This window comes from Nipponia nippon, unplaced genomic scaffold, assembly GCF_047370975.1.
Source record: "Nipponia nippon isolate SJK-2023a ecotype South Korea unplaced genomic scaffold, ASM4737097v1 scaffold_16, whole genome shotgun sequence".
NCBI classification, from domain to species: Eukaryota; Metazoa; Chordata; class Aves; order Pelecaniformes; family Threskiornithidae; genus Nipponia; species Nipponia nippon.
Window position 1 is genome coordinate 3,092,961 of NW_028262332.1, and position 17,451 is coordinate 3,110,411.

The 17,451-nt window shown below is 48.7% G+C and overlaps 1 protein-coding gene across 12 annotated transcripts; it reads left to right on the forward strand.

Moving 5' to 3' along the window:
• The first annotated feature begins 239 nt into the window (after positions 1-239).
• On the forward strand, positions 240-16,145 carry TMEM268 (transmembrane protein 268). 12 transcript variants are annotated; one of them, XM_087752940.1, is made up of 11 exons: positions 240-2,653; positions 2,868-2,968; positions 3,897-4,096; positions 6,487-6,836; positions 8,688-8,794; positions 9,355-9,462; positions 10,705-10,854; positions 11,893-12,003; positions 13,679-13,759; positions 14,668-14,853; positions 15,702-16,143. In XM_087752940.1, the coding sequence occupies exons 4-11, from the start codon at positions 6,731-6,733 to the stop codon at positions 15,879-15,881; spliced, it is 1,029 nt and encodes a 342-aa protein (XP_087609066.1). In that variant the 5' UTR covers positions 240-2,653; positions 2,868-2,968; positions 3,897-4,096; positions 6,487-6,730; the 3' UTR covers positions 15,882-16,143. The 12 variants fall into 12 exon arrangements, 11 of the variants coding, with proteins under 11 accessions (XP_087609066.1, XP_087609064.1, XP_087609069.1 ...); XR_015703683.1 differs by having other exon boundaries at positions 2,868-4,096; positions 14,668-14,968; positions 15,702-15,834; XM_087752938.1 differs by having other exon boundaries at positions 2,868-4,096.
• Positions 16,146-17,451: the final 1,306 nt, after the last annotated feature.

Below are 17,451 nucleotides of genomic sequence, written 5' to 3' on the forward strand. Positions count from 1 at the left end.
AGCAAGTGTCATTTTTCATTTGAAACATAATTTAGGGATATTGTGAAATAAAGTTTTTATATTTAATAACTGCCAAGCTGTCAGCTTTGCTGAGCTCTTTGACAAAAAAAAAGCCCAACCCAGGGTCTGTGAAGAAGACTTTGTGTGCGGGGAAGAGGGGAAGGGCAAGACAAGGCTTTTAACAACTTTGTTCTCCTAATTAAGGCTCACTGGGGGGAAAAAAAAAAGATGGAACAGTTATTCACTGAAAATGCGGTTTCATCAAAAGAAAATGAGATCTGCTCGTGTTGGCTGCTGCAGCGCGCGCGGCCGCAAACAAGACTTACGTAGGGAGAAACCGCAGTCAGACACAGATCGCTGCAAATAAAGCAGGGATAACGATGATGTGTTATCAGCCTTTCAAATATTGCAAAAAAGTGTACCAAGTCATGTAATAAATACACAGACAAAATATGGTCTTTGGAGTCAGGCTAGGAAAAAGCAGACTAATGAGTATATGTCTCGGTATTTAAAGCAGTGGGACTCGAAGTAGTGAAGAGTGATCTAAGAAAGGGTATTGAGAACATGCTAGAGGAGGAGGTTATCCCGGAGGACGGGAGGTATCGGTGGTTGCTGTCAATCTGGGAAAGCACTTCAAATGCAGACTTTTTTTTCCTGGAATCAGGTCCCTTGTAATTTATTCATTAATGCAGCATGATAGAATAGGGAGTACAGTTATAATATATGTCCAGGGCACCGAGGTGGGAAGAGGTACAAACAGTACAGAGGACTGAATTACAATCCAAAATGATCTTGATAAATGGGAGAAATGATCTGAAACTGATAGCATGAGAGTCCCTGAAGAGAAATGCAACGCTGAACTAAGAAGGGTGAAATCAAATACACAAAACCCAAGCAACTGATAACCAGCTGTACAGCACTGCAGAAATTGTGAAAATGAGGGTGAATTCCCCCAGACTCAGCAAATGTTACGTTTTTGAAATGAAGTCATGACTGTACCGTGTATTGATACAAGTGCCCTATGTAAGATGGAGGTGAGAAAGAGAGAGTTGTTACGCTCGTGAACGTGGTGAGGTCTCCGTGTCCTGTTTGGACGCTGACCTTTGAAAGAGATGAAAATAAATTGCTCTTTGAATAGAACATTGATGGGCGCGGGGAGGTTTGGCAAATGCGGCACAGATCAATGATGGTGGGGAGGTAAGGGATTATTTAGTCTAGAGACTCCATGATAGTGGAGAAGTCTTGAAATAAATGAGCGGTTGTTTCAAAGTGGACAGATGTTTAATTTTTCACCGGATTCACTGAGGCTAGAAGAAGTAATCAGCTTCATCTGAAATGGGAAAGATTAGTTTTTAACTGCTTTTTACTGGGAAGGTTGAGGGGCTGCGGGTCAGATGGCTGCCGAGGCTCCAGCATCGCCACCACTGGAGTCCTGCTGTCCCTGTGGCCTGGGGCTGTGCCCTCTGTTTGCCCCCTAATAACTGGTATTGCCCCCTATATTTGCCCCCTAACAGCCCCGGCAGCTGGTTTCACCGTGTTGGAAGAAAGGGTGAGGTCTCATCTGACAGCAGGGTGAAAGTGTCCCTTCACGAGAAGGCTGCAGTGGGAGCTCATCACTTAGTTACCAGAGAGTTAAGACTGTGAAGCAGAAAATAGGCAAAGAGCCAGTGAAGAACGATAGGGAGACTTTGCAAATAGCTTTGCCATGGGTTTATGTTAAGTCAGGACTTGCTTCTTCATAGAGACCAGTGAACGAAGCTCAAGACAAGCCTCAAGCTGCCTTAACTCTGATTTGTGTAAAACAAATCCCCAAATCCCCTGCCAGCCAGCACAAGCTGAACGTACAGCGAACGCGATGTTTCCTGGAGCAGAGAAGTCTGCATTTTCATTCACTTTCATTTCATTCATTCTCATTTCAATTTTTGGAAGACCTTCATTTTTAACTAGGGCCCGTTTCAGCGGGTGTCAGCTGGGCTCCATGAAACAGAAGCAGCTCCAGTCTGCGCTGGGATCCTGCCACTGTCCCCCTTCTGTTTTACAGTCAAATAGTGCCATATTTCTTCTGAGCCTTTGCCTCTCTCCAAATTTCTTTCTAGTTTACTGATTAACTTTGTATTCGTTGTTAATTACCGTTCTCTGTGCTGGCTTTATGAAGGTTTAATGCTCAGGTTTTGGTAGGGCCATTAATAGGTGGGATAGGAATGTTACAGACACATCTTTGCCTTTCAGAAGCCCAGATATAAAGGCATATGTGCAAATACGATAGCAGCTTATTTTCCAGCTAGAATCTAAAATGTGTTGTTTATTGGAATATGTTAATCGTTGAATATTTTATAGACTATTCTGTGGGACCTGTGGCTACAGGATACCTGCTTGGATTGAGAAGATACCTGGTAGGATCTCGCCTGTCTTACAAAAGCGTCAAAATTATGCATCAATAAGATGACCAGAAAACTAACGCTTGCCAAAGGTTTCTGAGCATGTGGCTTGATGACCGCTGAAGTCGGGAAGAGTCAGGCTAGGAGACCTTGACTCCACACAACCTGACCTGCAGATCCGTCATCTCCTTCGGGCCAGATCTGCGAGTTCAGGGAGGTGGCTGGGTGGAAAATGGTCTCAGAAAAATAACTGGAAAACCTTGCCTTCCATTTAGGTTGGTTTAAGCGTCTGTGGAGCTTCCTCCTCAGTTCCTTAGATAGGCACGAAACAGATACTTTGAAAACCTTCAGAGGGAAAGCCTGTCAGTCTAAAAGTTTCTAAAAATTTAATAGTGTGAAGCTTTTTTTGCTGCTTCAGAGCAGCAAGACTGGGATTACTTGAAACTTGGAATTACCTTTTCTTCTTTTTCTCCCTCCCACCCCTCCCAGATGAGCAGGATTTTTCTGCTTGTGCTGATGGGATGAGGTGTTGATGCCAAGATCAGCCCACACACGCAGGTCTTGCTAAACAAGGGGTGTACGCGCTGCAGGTAATTATGAGTGTTGCTTTCAAGTTTATTGCCCCCACAGAGTTTTGCCTCAGGCATTTTTTTGCAGTGAGCTGACAGCGCTCTTTCGAAGCACTTTGGTTGTCATATTCTCCCTCTTGTGTGGGTGAGAAGAGGTGGAAACAAAGCCAAAGCTTTTGATGAGGAGCGTTTGCAAAAGAACCTAAAACTTTGCATGGCCCTATCTTGGGTGGGGATTTCAGCCGGGCCTTGAGCTAATGACAACAGCAAGAAGATTTATCTGATTTTTCTCAATACCTGGATGATGTTACTACGTGAGTTGCCAGTTTCCAGTGTCACAAGATCCCATGTGGGTAAGTGGTTTTGAAGTCGGTTCAGTTCCCCGTGCAGCCATGTGATGTAATGAACACATTGGTCAGCAATGTCTGGAGCAAGAAGGGTTGCAGAAATTCATCTCTCCAAGAGAAGAACAGCATTTTCTCTGAGAAGTGTACACAGGCGCTGCAATGAAGCTTCTTTTCTTTTTTCAAACAATTCACTAAGACTAACCATCACTAAGATACTTGATTCACCCTGTTCCTAGCCTCCGTGGATCCTCTAGCTTTTGGCGAGCTGTGAAACCATGATTCCCAGGCTAATGAGTCTTCTCTCCTGTGGTGTCTCTCAGCTTTACCTCTTTGCATGAAAGTGAATGACTTCTCCAGCACGTGAGGCTGTTCTGGGGGGTCTGTCTGACCGCCACCTACTTCTTTTCTTTGGAGTACAGTGGCTGGAGAGGAAACTTGCACCCGCCCTCCATATCAGCGCAGCCTCCTGTTTTGAGGAGGGCTACGGTTCCCACCCTGCGCGTTATCCCTGTTTCTCTGCGCTTTGCCATGAACTTTTGCTGAATATACGGTGACTCGTTCTCAGCCTTGAGATCTTCGTTCACCTCTTCTGATTTCTCCAGCCCTATCATGAGTGCTTGGCTTTCACTAATGTATTCATGGCAACTAATCTGATGCAACCTTGGGATTTGTACATCGTGAGTCCTGCCCGGCTGATCGAGGAGGAGGAGGTGGAGAAGGGGAGCCTTCTGTCTGTCCCACTCTTCAGCGCTGCGTGGCCTTTAGGGTCCAGCTCCAGCTGTGGACCCCCACCCTGCAAAAGGTGAGGATAACTCCTGCAGTGGGATCTACGCCCACGGCTGTGCCTGCAGTGGGGAAGCACTTTGAGGAACTCTAGAGGGTTAAAACCACGCTTCTGAAACCAGCGTAGGGGAAAAGTCACATGCACAAGGGAGATTTTGCAAGTTGGTGCTTGCAGCTCGGGGTAATGAGAGGGAGCGCGGGAGTGCAGGCTTCTTACCTTGGGTGAGCTGTGCCTGGTTAGTCTGTGATCCTGGGAGACACAGGGAAGAGAGCAACCTTCCCTGGTGCACGTTGGGGCTGTGGGACCGGAGACCTCCCCACTTGGCGGTGGGACAGCGTGGAGCCCGGGCAGTGCAGAGTGGGAAGATAGCAGATAAAGGACAGTGAGGAGGAGGAGGAGGAGGCGGAGGGAGCTGAGCTGGCTCCCCAGGAGCAGGAGGGGAGCTGGACCAGGTAAGCCTCTGCCGGCCGCTCTGGAAATGAAGCAGAAGGACTTGCTGAATGTTTCTCTGCTCTTTAGCTGGGGCTTGGAGGTGTCCTGAAAAGGAGGTCCATAGCCTGAAGGAGGCAAAGCCACCTGAGGGACGTTGGCATTGCATAAAGAATAAGAAGAGATGTAGACAGACACAGAGCCTGGGGAGTGCAGGAGATGAGAGGATGCCCCTCGTGTTAGCACAGGAGGTGGCAGAGGAAGATTTGGGGGGACTGATCTCTAAAAACGGGCAGTCATTCTGCAGTAATAGGCAATGGAGCCAAACGAGGTCTATGCTGCACGAAGAGGTAAAAGCAAAGCTGCTCTTGCCAATGAGCTTGTCCGGGCTGGGGAAGGCTGGTTCCCTCCTGCAGCTCCCCGACGGCCTGGGGAAGGCTGAGCTGCCCTGAGCCTGCTGCACCGTTTGCTGTCATCTCCTGGGGACTGTCCTCCAGGGACTCAAAATTCTCAACAGCTAAGACAGAGAGCCTTGATTCATCTCTAACTTAATGTGACAGCAGCAATGCCAGGGTGGTAGGTTTTAATTAGGTTTTCCTTTTGTTTTCTCTGTTTTTTCACTCTCTGCTTTGCTGCTGTTTTGTGTGGGGGCTTTTCTGTCTTGTTTTTCACTTTCCCTTCTGCTTGATGCTAACCTGAAGGGATTGAAGGCACAAGGGGAAAGGAGTGAGAAAATTCACTGTTTGAATCCACCTTTCAGTGCTGGGAGACGTGCTCTGTAACACATGCCTGCCCACGCTCGGCAAGGAAATCGCACTGGAGAGCCACAGCCACCGTACAGCAGAAGCGCTCCTCACCTGCGCTGGTGAAGAGCGGCTGCTGTGCCCATCCCGTGTACACACACGCACACTGAACACCTCTTGTGCAACATGTACCATGGCTCGATTCCTTTAAGTGTGAGTTTCCAGCCCTCTGCAGGTTTTTTCTGCAATCAGAAGAACCTTTCGTGTTGTTTCTCTTGCCTCAGTTTCCTTTCTGATGGTCGTTCAACCGGTGACTATCCTGGCTTTGTGCAAGGGGGTAATTGCAGCAATAACCATCAGGCAAAAATAAAGCAATCCTCTTTGGAAGGAGAGCAGATGAACTCTGTGAGGAACCCTTACGCCAAGAGAGAGCAACAGGCTCCCTGCGCAAAAGTCAGACCAAGTGCAGGTTACAAAGTAAATGATAGTTTTGGAGAGCCAGCGCGGATGGAGCTGAGCCATGTGAGTGGAAGATAATTGAAAAGTAAACTTCAGAGCCTTCCAAGCACTTGCTTTAATAACCACCACATGCCCTGGGCAGAGGCCTACATCAACAGCATTTGCCTGGAAAACCCCTGGGCACAGTGCCTGCTGCGGGGATGTGCCCCATCGACTTCTGGCACTGCCCGCGGCAGAGAGGAGAGAGGAAAGGAAAGCAGAGACCCTCAAAGGCTTTGCTGCTGCTGGGCGAGAGCTCTGCTTGCCTCTGCCTTCAGCAGATCCATTTTTCTTCCTTATCTGCACTGCTTTGTTTGTATGGTGGGGAATTATCCATTGCGTCAGTGAGCGGGGTGCCTTGCTTCCAGGGAAGGGCATCTACACCAGCTCCACTTTCTTCTGAAAGTGCCTGCTGACAGCAATGGTGAAAAGCCTGTTGGCTTCGTGAGGGGAAATCCTGCCTGTTCCTTGACTAATTGTTTAGAAAATGTGAATATTTAAGGCTGTCAGGATAATGTAAGGAATATTTAAGGATAACTTTTCCACCTATTAAAAAAAAAAGTAATTGCAGCAAAGGGCGAGCCTGTGCGTACTGCACTCGTGGCTGGCTAACACCTACCTGGTGATAACATTCACAGGGAGTGGGGTCCAAAGAGCAGAGTACACCCAGGTGGTCTGTGCTCTTACCCTCTATTTGCCACCTCTGCCAGACCTGGGATTTTCTTTTCTTCTTTTCAGGGCTAGAAAATGCCTTCTTGCTCGTGGAAAGTGAGGTCTCGAGGAAGTCATCAGTGGGAGCGTGAATGAAGGTTTCACAATCTGGTCCACATCGAGGAGAGCAAGGCGTCTGCCTGCTGCCTTGGGGCTGAATCGGTGTTTCTTAACAGTGAAAGATAAGGAGGATATACGAAGTGCTGATATACAAAGTGTTGAATTTCTGACAATACGACATAGAGTCCCTCAAGGAAGAGGCACCTTCAGCATGGCCCATAAAAGCCAAGCTGGTGGAATTGAGAAAAATGGGTCACTGTCCTCCATCCTCTATTGTAAGAATGATTTAAAGGAAGGATCCCTGCAGTGGGTAAAAGGTAAGCGAGCAACTCGTTGATGATAAGGAGAAAGGCAGCACTGAGTACAGCACCCTTAAAATAACAGAAGACAGATTTTTCAAAGATTCTCATTAACAGCATCTCATTTGCAAAAGTAACTAAAGATTATGGATGTTTCAGCATTTTGGGGAGGGGATGGACGCACTTTCACTTTTTTGGAAAGCCTGATATATAGAAATGAGTGGGCATCAACCTACTGAAAATCAGGACCCTGGAAGTCCTCTTCTCTTAGTCTTCAAAAGTCAAGGAATATTTCAGAACCTTGAGCTGTGCTTTCCAAGTGACTCCCTTCACCGGTAACAACTTGGTCCGTCTCTGCAGCACTACTTCAGAAACTGCCTGAGGTGCTGTGCAGAGACCGAAGGCAGTGCCGTGGATGGCTGTTTGCACCGAGACCTCCAGGCACTGTTCAGCAGGGCACCCTTTTTGCTTGCTCAGTTCATGGCATCTCCTTAGCACTCAGTTTTTGCAGGGGCAAAGCGGCTCTTGCCACTCCAGCAGGATCTAGCAGAGCTCAAGGAGCTGAGCAAATCTCGGATACCTCACCTTGGCACCCAACTTGCTAGACTTCGTGCTGAGCAACTTGACCAACGCCATGGAGAACAGGAGAGCTGAGGCCATTTGTTTTTATTCTTGCTTTATACTCACCGCCTCCACTGCTCTGTGTCAGGAGGAGATAAACCTCAGCAAACAAACACGACGTTGTTAACCTGGAGGTTTCAGATGCATCTACTCTTCCCTTTTTGACTTGATGCAGTCACGCCCTATTGTAACGTAATTTCCTCGTTTCACTTGGCATCCCCTGTTCCTGAGCAGTGAAGAGATGATGAGGATGGAGGACGTAAGTGGGAGAGGAGGGAAAGGTGAGTGCACGCTGCTTTTCAGCCAGCACAGCAGTCTGGGAGAGCGCTAAGGGGCAGTGTCAGCAGGAGCAGCCCCAGGGGACACCTGGCTGACCCCAAATCTGCAAAGGGGAAGGAAAGCTGGGTGAAACGTTTCAGTGAAACAGGATCTCATCTGAACAAGCCACTTCCTTAGACCTGATCTCTTCCTCTTGACATAGCACAGCTTGTGTAAACTCTAGATAAATGCCAGATGGAATGCCAGGAGTTCACAGCTCTCCTGTGCTGCTCCAAGGCTGCTCTGCCTCAGCTCTGAGCAGCCTGCTCCTCAAATCTAGGACAGGCTGTCCTCATGCTTTCTGGGCTTCTGACTGCAACTTGGGTCTCTAGATTACATTTCTGATCATAGCCCTAGCTGAAACTGGGAAGCTGAGAGCCTTGAGCAGAGCCATGCAGTCCAGGAGCACTGCTGGGGTGGGGACCTGGATGCTGGAGGACCTATGGGACTCACGCTCCAGGGCAGCCCTGCCACATCCCAGACAATGTGATTGTTAGAAAGCACTTTAATTCGATTGCACAAGCTTTTTCTTGTGGTGAGGGTGGGTAGGCAATGGGGGATCTCTCTAAGAGGTAGATAGCCTTAGCAACACCAAGCAGCTTGAGTCTGTTGTCCTTTCAGTTAAGGATCAGTGAGGCAAGACATTATCCTGCTGAAAATCAGAGCATCATGTTATCTCGGACTGCTCATTCCTGGAATGTGATTGGGATTTCCTCCCTTTTTGTAGGTTGTTTCCTTACAGGGGACATCAGGCTGCTTCCAAAGCTCCTTGTGATATTCTTAGAAATGTCCAAAGGGGCATTCTGGATCCATTTAAAACACATCAGGGTGGCCTGCATTCCTCAGCCTTCCCTTTGCCACGTGCTCCTTAGCTGCTCGGAGAAAAACCCATGCCAGAGCCGTGCTCATGACTCCTTTGGGCTCTTGCAGAACCCCTCGATGGCCAGGTGCTCATGGTGCTCAGCATGGACAACTGCTCAGCCATCTCCTTTGACATGGAGCTTTGTGCAGAGAAACTGAAGTCCCTTGGGGTTCAGGTAAGCTCCTCATGCTTATCTCCCCTGGGGACCCTGTAGGAGTGAATGCTAGCTGGATTAGCATCATTTGCATTTGCACCCACATCACAGACAGGTTTTCTTTCTTTTGGTTTGAGAGTCACTTGTTTCAGTTCAACTTCAGTCTATTCCCCATGGACTGCAAGTCAACCGTAATGATCTTGGCTTAAACCTCCATTAAGAAACCCATTCAACATAGGTTCTAGTGAATTGCTTGAAAGTCACTCTGATGGGACGGAGCATCCCTGGGACAATCTGTCTTGTCTTGTCCTTTGTCATAAAAAGGTGTTTTTCTCTTGTGACTTTCCCTGCACTTTCCAGGGAGATATTACTCACTGCAAATGAGGCAAGAACACAAGTTTTTGGTCTGTGACAGCTGTATGGATGAGATTGGAAGTGTGCTCTGTGGGAGGGTGCTCTGGGACACAGCTTTCATTTGCAGCGCTGGCCTGGTCCCACGATGACTGCCCAAGCTAGTTCTGATGGGACTAGGAGCTTGAAACTGGAGGGTGACTCGTGTTTTCTGTTTGCTCCTTGAGCAGGTGGCAGCGGATCAGTGGAGAAGGTTAATCCAGGATGCTGTCCTGAAGCCTGAAGTGAGACGGTACATGTTCTACAACTCCAGAGCGTTCCAGATAGCCATCGCTGTGGTAAGGACAGTGGGGTCTCTCACAGGCTTGCCATAGACATGCACTTGCTGAGATGCTTCAGGACGTACACCTGGGGTTCTTGTGCCCAGGGAGGGAGAGAGGTTTGGGTGGGGAGGAGATACTGTTTTTCACACATCCTAGTGGGCTCCTCTGGAAATCTCAGTTCACAGAATTTCTGTAGATGGAGGGCAAGGCACCTTCTCCAACCTCTTGCTGGTCGCCCCACCGAAGCAGGCTGTCCATGGCTGGATAACCAGCATATGCTGAGGTAGTAGTACCTACAGCAGACTTTTTTTTAACTTGATTTTAAAAATCTGTATATATTCTGGTCCTGATGCTAATTTAGACCAATGGACCAGTCAACTTTGGTTACTGAGGTGATTGTCTAGTCTTGCTCATCCTCTTCGGGTGAGAGAAGCTCCTACAGAGACCCCGACAATTAGCATCTACTGTAAGGGTCATAGTTTGCAGTGTGCTGAGGGTGTGATAAAATCTGACTCCTTTGTTTTAGTTGCATTTCTTTTTTTGTATAGCTGTTATACATGTCTTCTCCTCCTTTCACTAATACTGTAGGAATTGGTGCTCAGTGTTTTGAGGGTTTTGGTGCCCGTTTAGTGCAAGTGAGTTATATTATTGCCAGATGATGCTATGGCACGCTGTGTGGTACACGTCATATTTGCTTCTAGGCAATCTCCTGCCCAAATGCATGCTATCTGAAGTAAAGGCCAAATGAATCCAGTTTTGCCTGTCTTTATGCAAAGGCCAAGTTTGCCAGTCCTTAACATAGTCCTTGAGCCCAGTGCCAGTGTCTACCATTTGAGCATTATTGTAATTGAGTAGTCTCTGCACCACCTTGAGTGCTTTGACACAGGAGCTTTCTAAATACAGGGACTATGAGAAGTATTATCAATATGCCTCAGTGAGTGCATTTCTTATCTAAATGGAGGAACTCGGTTGAAATCCTTCCTAGGTATTAATCACCATTAATAATTCACTCTCTGTCTTTGATGACCAGTAATTTTTTATAATAAACTAGGGCTCACTCAGTCCTTCTAGTTCTTTCTTTCCCCTATTTATTATTGGAAAGAACTTTTGTCCTTCCTCACCCTCTGAAAATCCCGTGTGACTTAATTTATGGTAAGGTATTACCCTGGCAGAAGGGACCGCTGGTTTTCTCCTTCCCTTGACTTTTCTCACTTTCATAGTTTTGTGAGTATCATCAGTCTTTCTGGGTTTTTATAGATTTTCTACATGTCTCTCTGGACAAACATTTACTCCACAGTCCAGCTGTGTTCCTTCGGACGCTACTGGGAGGCCAGCGTGCTGGTGACCCTGGCTGCCGTAGCAGCCACTGTAGTGGTGATACTGGTTATCGACTGCCGCCAGAGGAAGGTGAGAGGAGGCTGCTTGTGCGTGGGCACGCAGTGTGTGGGGAGCAGGACTCCCTCCCACCAAAGTGCTGGGACCCAGGTCATCTCCTAGATGCATATGAAGGACATAATTATCCGGAGAGGAAGGAATATTTTTACAGCAGGCTCAGAGATCAGGTTCAGGCAAGGGATGTTTTACAGCCAAGTTAGGTGTCGTAACGTCTAAAGAGTAGGTGTTGAAGCCTGGCAGGCTGGCTTAAAGAACCTCCTGTCGCTGGAGATAAAGCAACCGTTGCAGAGCGCGGTTTGCACTCCCACGGCTGGTGGGAAGCCACAGGGGCTTGCCAGCAGAGCCGGCTCCTGCCTTGCTTCTGACAACGGTCCTTGCAGTCTCGGCTGTGTGCAGACATTAATAGCATCATTTAGTTGTGTCACTGCGGTGCCCTGGACCTTGCAACAGGTCCAGAACAAAAAGGCAGCTCCTAACCCATAGAAGGTGCAATAAAATTATAAAACGAAACAGGGAGATGACGTTAGCATGAGAGGCAACCAGCCTGCAGCATCCACTGCTTGGTTGTTGTCAACTTTTGTTTGTAGGAATCACAGGAGTATGGAAATTTCTAAGGAGTGATCTGAAGAATAATATTGGAAAGGCTTGATTCAAAATCCAGAGGGGTGTTTGCACTGATTTTAATGGATTTTGGAGCAAGCCTCTGATGACAGCTGTGCAGTGATTCTTCCAAAGGGAAACCTGGCAAATGTGCAGGTGCACAGAGGTTCAGGAAAGGAGTCCTCCAGGGGACTTCTGGGGAAGGAAGAGAGACATCTTGTCTATAAAAGAAATAATCCTTAGTGAGATTTGTGGCTGCACAGACATCCGCGAGCGGTGGCTAGGCCATTACTGATGGCTGGTGACAATTCTGCCTGACTGCAGACTGCTCTTGTCACTGCTTTCCTTTCAGAGACGCGGTATTTGGAATTACCCAGCTGCAGTTTGTAGCTGTAGGCTGGCCCAAGATTTGCTGTAGAGCGTGTTAATTTTTCCTGCATTCTTTAATAGATAAATATGAATACAGATGTGAGGCTGGCAGCTGTCAACGAAATCTTTATCAAACACAGTTTAATACTGGGCATTACAGATGCCCTGGAGGGGCCACACAACATCCTACAAGTATCCTTTCTGTAGGGAATCATTTGTATCCCTTGTGGGTAGCTAATGATGTGGAGGTATTTATTGCTGTTATGATCCATGAGGCTTTCCAGTGGGTGGGATTTCTAGGGTTTGTTTTTTCTCCTATTGGATAGCATGAGGGATTGGGTATTTTTTATTCTCCTATAAGTGGGAATTGAGATAGGCCCAAAGGCAATGGGAAATAATGAGTCTGAAAAGTTGAAGTGGGATTAGTCCTTTGGGCAGGCAATTATTCCTGAAAGTGTATTATACTTACATGGCAGTGATGATTCTTATTATGAGCAGAGTGACAGCAATGTGCCTATGGAAAAAAAAAAACCAACAAAAAAACAACACAGAGAAAACCAGAGTCCCTGTCCCTGGGACCTCATGTTCTGCCTTGCAGAGACAAACTAAGCCAACAGCATCCAAGTGCCTCTGCTCTCTGGGTGATTTGTAGCCCTGGGCTCCCTCCTTCAGGCACATTAGAGAACTTGATTTCACGGGGTGCATGCCTGGCAGCCAGGTCTGTAGCTGTCAAGGACTTCTGAACTTCATGGCTTTTTAAAAATGCAGCTTGAAGAAACCAGGTAGGGGGAGGCTCATTTGCTGCTTTTTAGAGTTACCTTTTCTGGACTAGACAAAGATTTAGGGGAAATAAGAGAGTTTTAAGATAGCATGAAAGTGTTAAAGGAAGGTGAGAGAGATGGTCTCCCAGATTTGCTGGTGGACCTCACACCCCCCATATATACAGAGAGGTATGAAATAGAAACGGAGAGGGAACCAAGGCTGAAACACAGGGTCAGATAAGGGGGCAGGGAATACTGCGGCGGGGCTGGCAGGGGCGAAGTCATGCAGAATGAGGAGGAAACACTTAAGAACCTGAATTACACGTTTGTTCAGACCAGCATGGTTTTGCACCTCAGTAAGTGAGGTCTAATCCAAGGAACCTCCACCTCTACCTATGTGTCCCAGAACTGCCTGAGAGCAGAAAATAACTCAAGGATTTACAGTTTCTCAGTCTGCTCCAATGTCAGATCCATTTTAACCCTTGTATATCTACTCAAACTGCCATCATCAAGGGGATTCAGGAACCTTTGGCTGCCTTCTGGGGGCTGCTGCTCTCAAGGCTGGCAGGACTCACGTCCCCAACACGTTGCTCTTGGTAGACTCTTCACAAACAGTGCCTCTGTCCTGAAGACAAGCACCAAGTACAGTAAATTTTGTAAAAAATAAATGGAATGAATCCCTAGAAACAAAGGAAAGAAAGCAGGAAGGAGTTTAGGGGAGCTAAGTCAAGGTGACCCACCAGTTTATTTAGATGTAAGGCCACTGAGATGAGTGATGGGCAATGGCCCTGGGTTACCCCAGTTTTCACCCCGCCAGGGTGCAGGAGGTGGGCAAGGAGGACTGGCCATCCTCTGGGGCAATGTTCCCCTTCCCCGCCACCCCTCTTCTCTTCCCCTTTACCTTGAGGTTTTGCCTTAGCCCAGACTCTCTTGGCTTAAAATTAGCCCTGTGATGTGTTATTCGGTTCCTGTGTCCTGAGCATCCCGTGGGCACCACCTGCCTTTGCTCCGCTTCCTGCGAGGTCTGTACCACGATCCGCATGGAGGCCGAGGGCTGCGGAGGGTGAAGCGTGGAAAGACCCCTTCCTTAACCCTGCCTGTCCCAGCTGTGGTTCGTGCACTTCAACCCGGAGCGCTGCCTCCAGTCCTTGTCAGGCCACATCATGGACCTGCAGAGGACGCAAGAGGTAAGTGATGGCTGACGCAGCCCAGGCCCCTACGGTGACACGTGCAGGTCCATCCCTACACTCCGGCTTTGGTGGGATGGAGGTAGGCAAGGAGAACCGAGTGTTTGAGTGTGCTCCTGGGCTTCCCCTGCTGTGAACTGGGAGCTGGACAGACTGGGAGGTGGATAAATTGCATCTGTTGGTGCCCAGTTCAGCAGGAATTTGTTTAGGCCCTGTGGTACGTGCATGTCTGGATAATTAACCATGCAACTTTAATAAAGGAAAGTCATCAAGAATCAAGGGCAAATTTTGAAAGCATGTGTCACAACTTGAAATAGCTGACACCTTGAGCTGTCCTCCTGAAATAAATGGGATAGCCTGAGGAATAAGTAAACACTGTAGTGGGTTAATGGTATAAAAATTTTGTCCTCTTGGCCTTCAGAAAATGATTTTCTCTATGCGGGTGTATAATATACAAACACCGCGCTCTCCTGCACTGAATTGCCCTTGCTGACCATGGCCGCAGGATGAGAGGTGAGGGGGTACAACCCTCCGAAAATCTCAAGGCTGCTCATCTGCCTGGATGAACTGACCGATGCAGATCAGGGGAAAGACAGTAACACACCAATTCACATACTGGCTGATATAACTCATATAGTTTTTAAAGACAAGATTCTCCATGCCAGGCTGTGACCATCGCACTGGGAGCAGTCACCGGCACAAGAGGCAGCTGATGGCAGCGGGGCTGTGGGATGAAGACACAACTCCAAGTGCTGGGCACGGCTTTTGGACAATGCTGTTTTTTCTCTTGGGATGATAACTCCCAAGAGTAAAAAATGTGCAGGAGGAAATCGTGCCCTTTAAAGGCTGCCCTCAGGACAGCACTTCTGCCTGCCTTTGGACACCCCCAAAATCTCTTTCTCTTCCAGTCTGGTTTGCGGCACAGCCTGGACCAGCTCTGTGTGGTTATGGAGGTGACGGTTCAGCCCAACCTGGGGATGGAGGAGAAGACTTTGCGTGAAGAGTCCCCTCTTTTATCCAGCAGGGTGAACCTAAATAAAGAGCCTGTGACATGCAACGAGCTGCTCCGCCTCGTGCCTGAGGGCCCACCAGAGGTAATGAGAAATATCCCTCCTTGAAGGACAGAGGCATCGAATCACCTCCCCAGGCACCTCGACTCCAAAACTCGTCCCAGCAGCCGCCAAGCATGAGACACCTCCTTTTTCACCAGTAGGAGCACCTGGAAGCCTGGGGGTCCACACACACCTTCTCCAGCCCTGGCACTGCTGAGCAGTTAATGCTTATTGAGCAGTTAATGCTTACTGAGCAGATAATGCTTAATCCTTGAGGAATTAATGGATTAGGCTTTTCCTTGCTGGTGGCTGGAGGTCCCTGTTTGGAAGCCAACCTCTCCCCAGGGTCCGTGCAGGGACCCAGTGCCCGTGTCTGGGCTGGGGATGAGGCATGGCCATGCTCAGCCTTTGTCTCCTCCGTGGAGCGTGTCTTCAAAGACTTGTGCTGTGCCAAGCAACAAATGTGTCCTCATTCCCGCTCAGCAAGAAGCTTCAAAAGGGATGATTTTGATTTATTTTACAGTTTGCTGTTTGCTGTTACTAAGCGAATTCGGTGCAGGTGACATCCCTGCAGATTGAAGCTCTCTGGCTGTCTACAGGCAAAAAAAAGCACCAGGAGGCAGTGACAGAGCAGGCAGGTCCCCAAAAACAGCCTGGCTCCCCGGCCACCCACTGGCGAGTGGTCATTTCATGTCACTCCCCTGTGGGGACAGTGTGCCAACACTGCTGACCAGACAGGGATCTGGGACAGTTATATATGCCATTGGCTCCTGTCCTGTTTCTTTCAGATGAGGACAGTCCTTGAATGAGGGAGCAAATGGTATTTAGTGTATCATCCACTCTTTCTGCAGGTAGATGCTCTGCTCTGATACCTCTCTTGCTCGTTCCAGGTGATGGCCCAGCAGCTCCTGGTGATCTTCAGTGGATGCTACGTCCGGCTCCTGGTCACTGGCCGGCTCCCTCGGGCCGTGGCAGAGGGGCACCTGGAGAACAGCAGCGTGCCCTGTCTCTGCCAGTTTATTGAGACCACCGCGCTCAACACACACCACAGCTGGTTCACGGGCAGGTGACTGGAGGGGGCTGGAAAACGCTGAAATAAAAGCTCTCCATACAAAACTGTGTGAAGAAGCTGTGGGGCAGAGGAGAAGGCTGTAATTGCTCATCCTGGACTCTTCCAGATGAACGAGTGGAAATATGACTCTAATAAAACATGCAAGACACTCACCAGAAATCTGCTTATCTTTGCATATCTTTGCTTATCTTATCTTTTGCTTATCTTCTGCCCGCCCACTGGCTTGGTGTGAAGGAGCTGCTCAGAAAAAATCCAGGGACAGCCTGGAGCTCCCTTGGGAAATTTCCCACTGCTCTGACCTGGGAGCCTCGGAGAGCCGCAGCAAATACCTGCAGGTGCCAGCTCCACGCCTTCAAAATGAAGTACGTGGCTTTTTTTTTAGTACAAGGAAGACAGGGAAAATCTGTGCATAGCACTGTTCTTAATGGATTACGTTTGTGTCACATAGCTGTCAGTGACAGTGAGCCTTGTCCTGTGACAGACGGGGACAATGTCTCAGCCAATGACTTAGCAAACTTTCCATTTAAGAACCAGCTCGGGACCGTGCTCAGTACCTGTCGCTTCTGCTGTCTCGCCTGGGAGGGGGGTGATGGACATCTTGATGATCCATGGGATGAGGCCTTAAAGAAGGCGCTGTGCACTGTGTAGGGCATCCTGGAGCACAGCTCTCCTTAGACTCCCTTTTCTGGTCCATTTTGGGACAGGTTTATTTCTTTTGTTTTTCCTTTCCTCCCCATTGGGTTTGCACGCAGCATGTAAGAGGAGCCAGTGGTGAGCAGGAGACCTCTGCATTTCCGTGGAGTCCATGAGGGAATGGGAAATGAAGTGCTGTACGCCTACAAGAGGTTGTGTGCTCAGGTGGTGCCCATGAATGGAGACCTGCTGGTGTCCTCTGTCCCCAGAGCCAACCATTTCCATTAAATTCAGGTGACTGCATGCACTGACGTTTACCTGACCACCTAACCACATGGTTTGGTGGTGATAGCTGTCCTAGGAAGTGGCAATGGTCAGAATAAAGAGTCCTAAGGTCTGTGTCTTCCAGCCTTGCTGTGGCTGAGCGTGCATGGGAGATTCGTGTCTGTTCTGCCCTTCCCAGCCTGCCCTCCGTCCCTCCTTCCCCATCTCCCGCAGGGCCCCTCATTCCCCCAGGCCGGGCTTGGGCTTCTCCCACCTGAACAAAGCCCTGCACAGGACAGTGGCCCTGCGCAAAGCCAGGAGGGTTTTAAAACTAAGGTCACTAGTTTGTGCACATCCCATCCTTCCACCAAGCATCTCCCTCTCATGCGGTATTGTACCAGAAAAGTCTTTGGTACCAAAGGCCAAACCATTGCTCAGGGTGGCAGCAAGAGGCTGAGCCCTGGAGAGCTGGGAGCTAAGCGCCAGCTCTGCCCAGGGTGTGGGATGACTCTGTCCCCTCCCCTGTTGTTTCTCTCGCAAGCAATGGTGAGACAAGGGCCATCACTTCCTACAAGAGCAGCAAAGCAAGCCTCAGCAGCGAGCCCTGGTGCTGCCAACATATGATCTAAAGCATCAGTGTTCAAACACCATAATGACAGCAAAACTCTTCC

Bases quoted from the DNA above. Each gene is read 5' to 3' on its own strand.
- TMEM268 (XM_087752939.1), top strand. From the start codon at position 6,731: ATGGCCCATAAAAGCCAAGCTGGTGGAATTGAGAAAAATGGGTCACTG. The intron at 10,855-11,892 runs GTGAGAGGAGGC...ATTCTTTAATAG, and splicing joins TCGACTGCCGCCAGAGGAAG to ATAAATATGAATACAGATGT. The intron at 12,004-13,678 runs GTATCCTTTCTG...TGCCTGTCCCAG, and splicing joins GGCCACACAACATCCTACAA to CTGTGGTTCGTGCACTTCAA.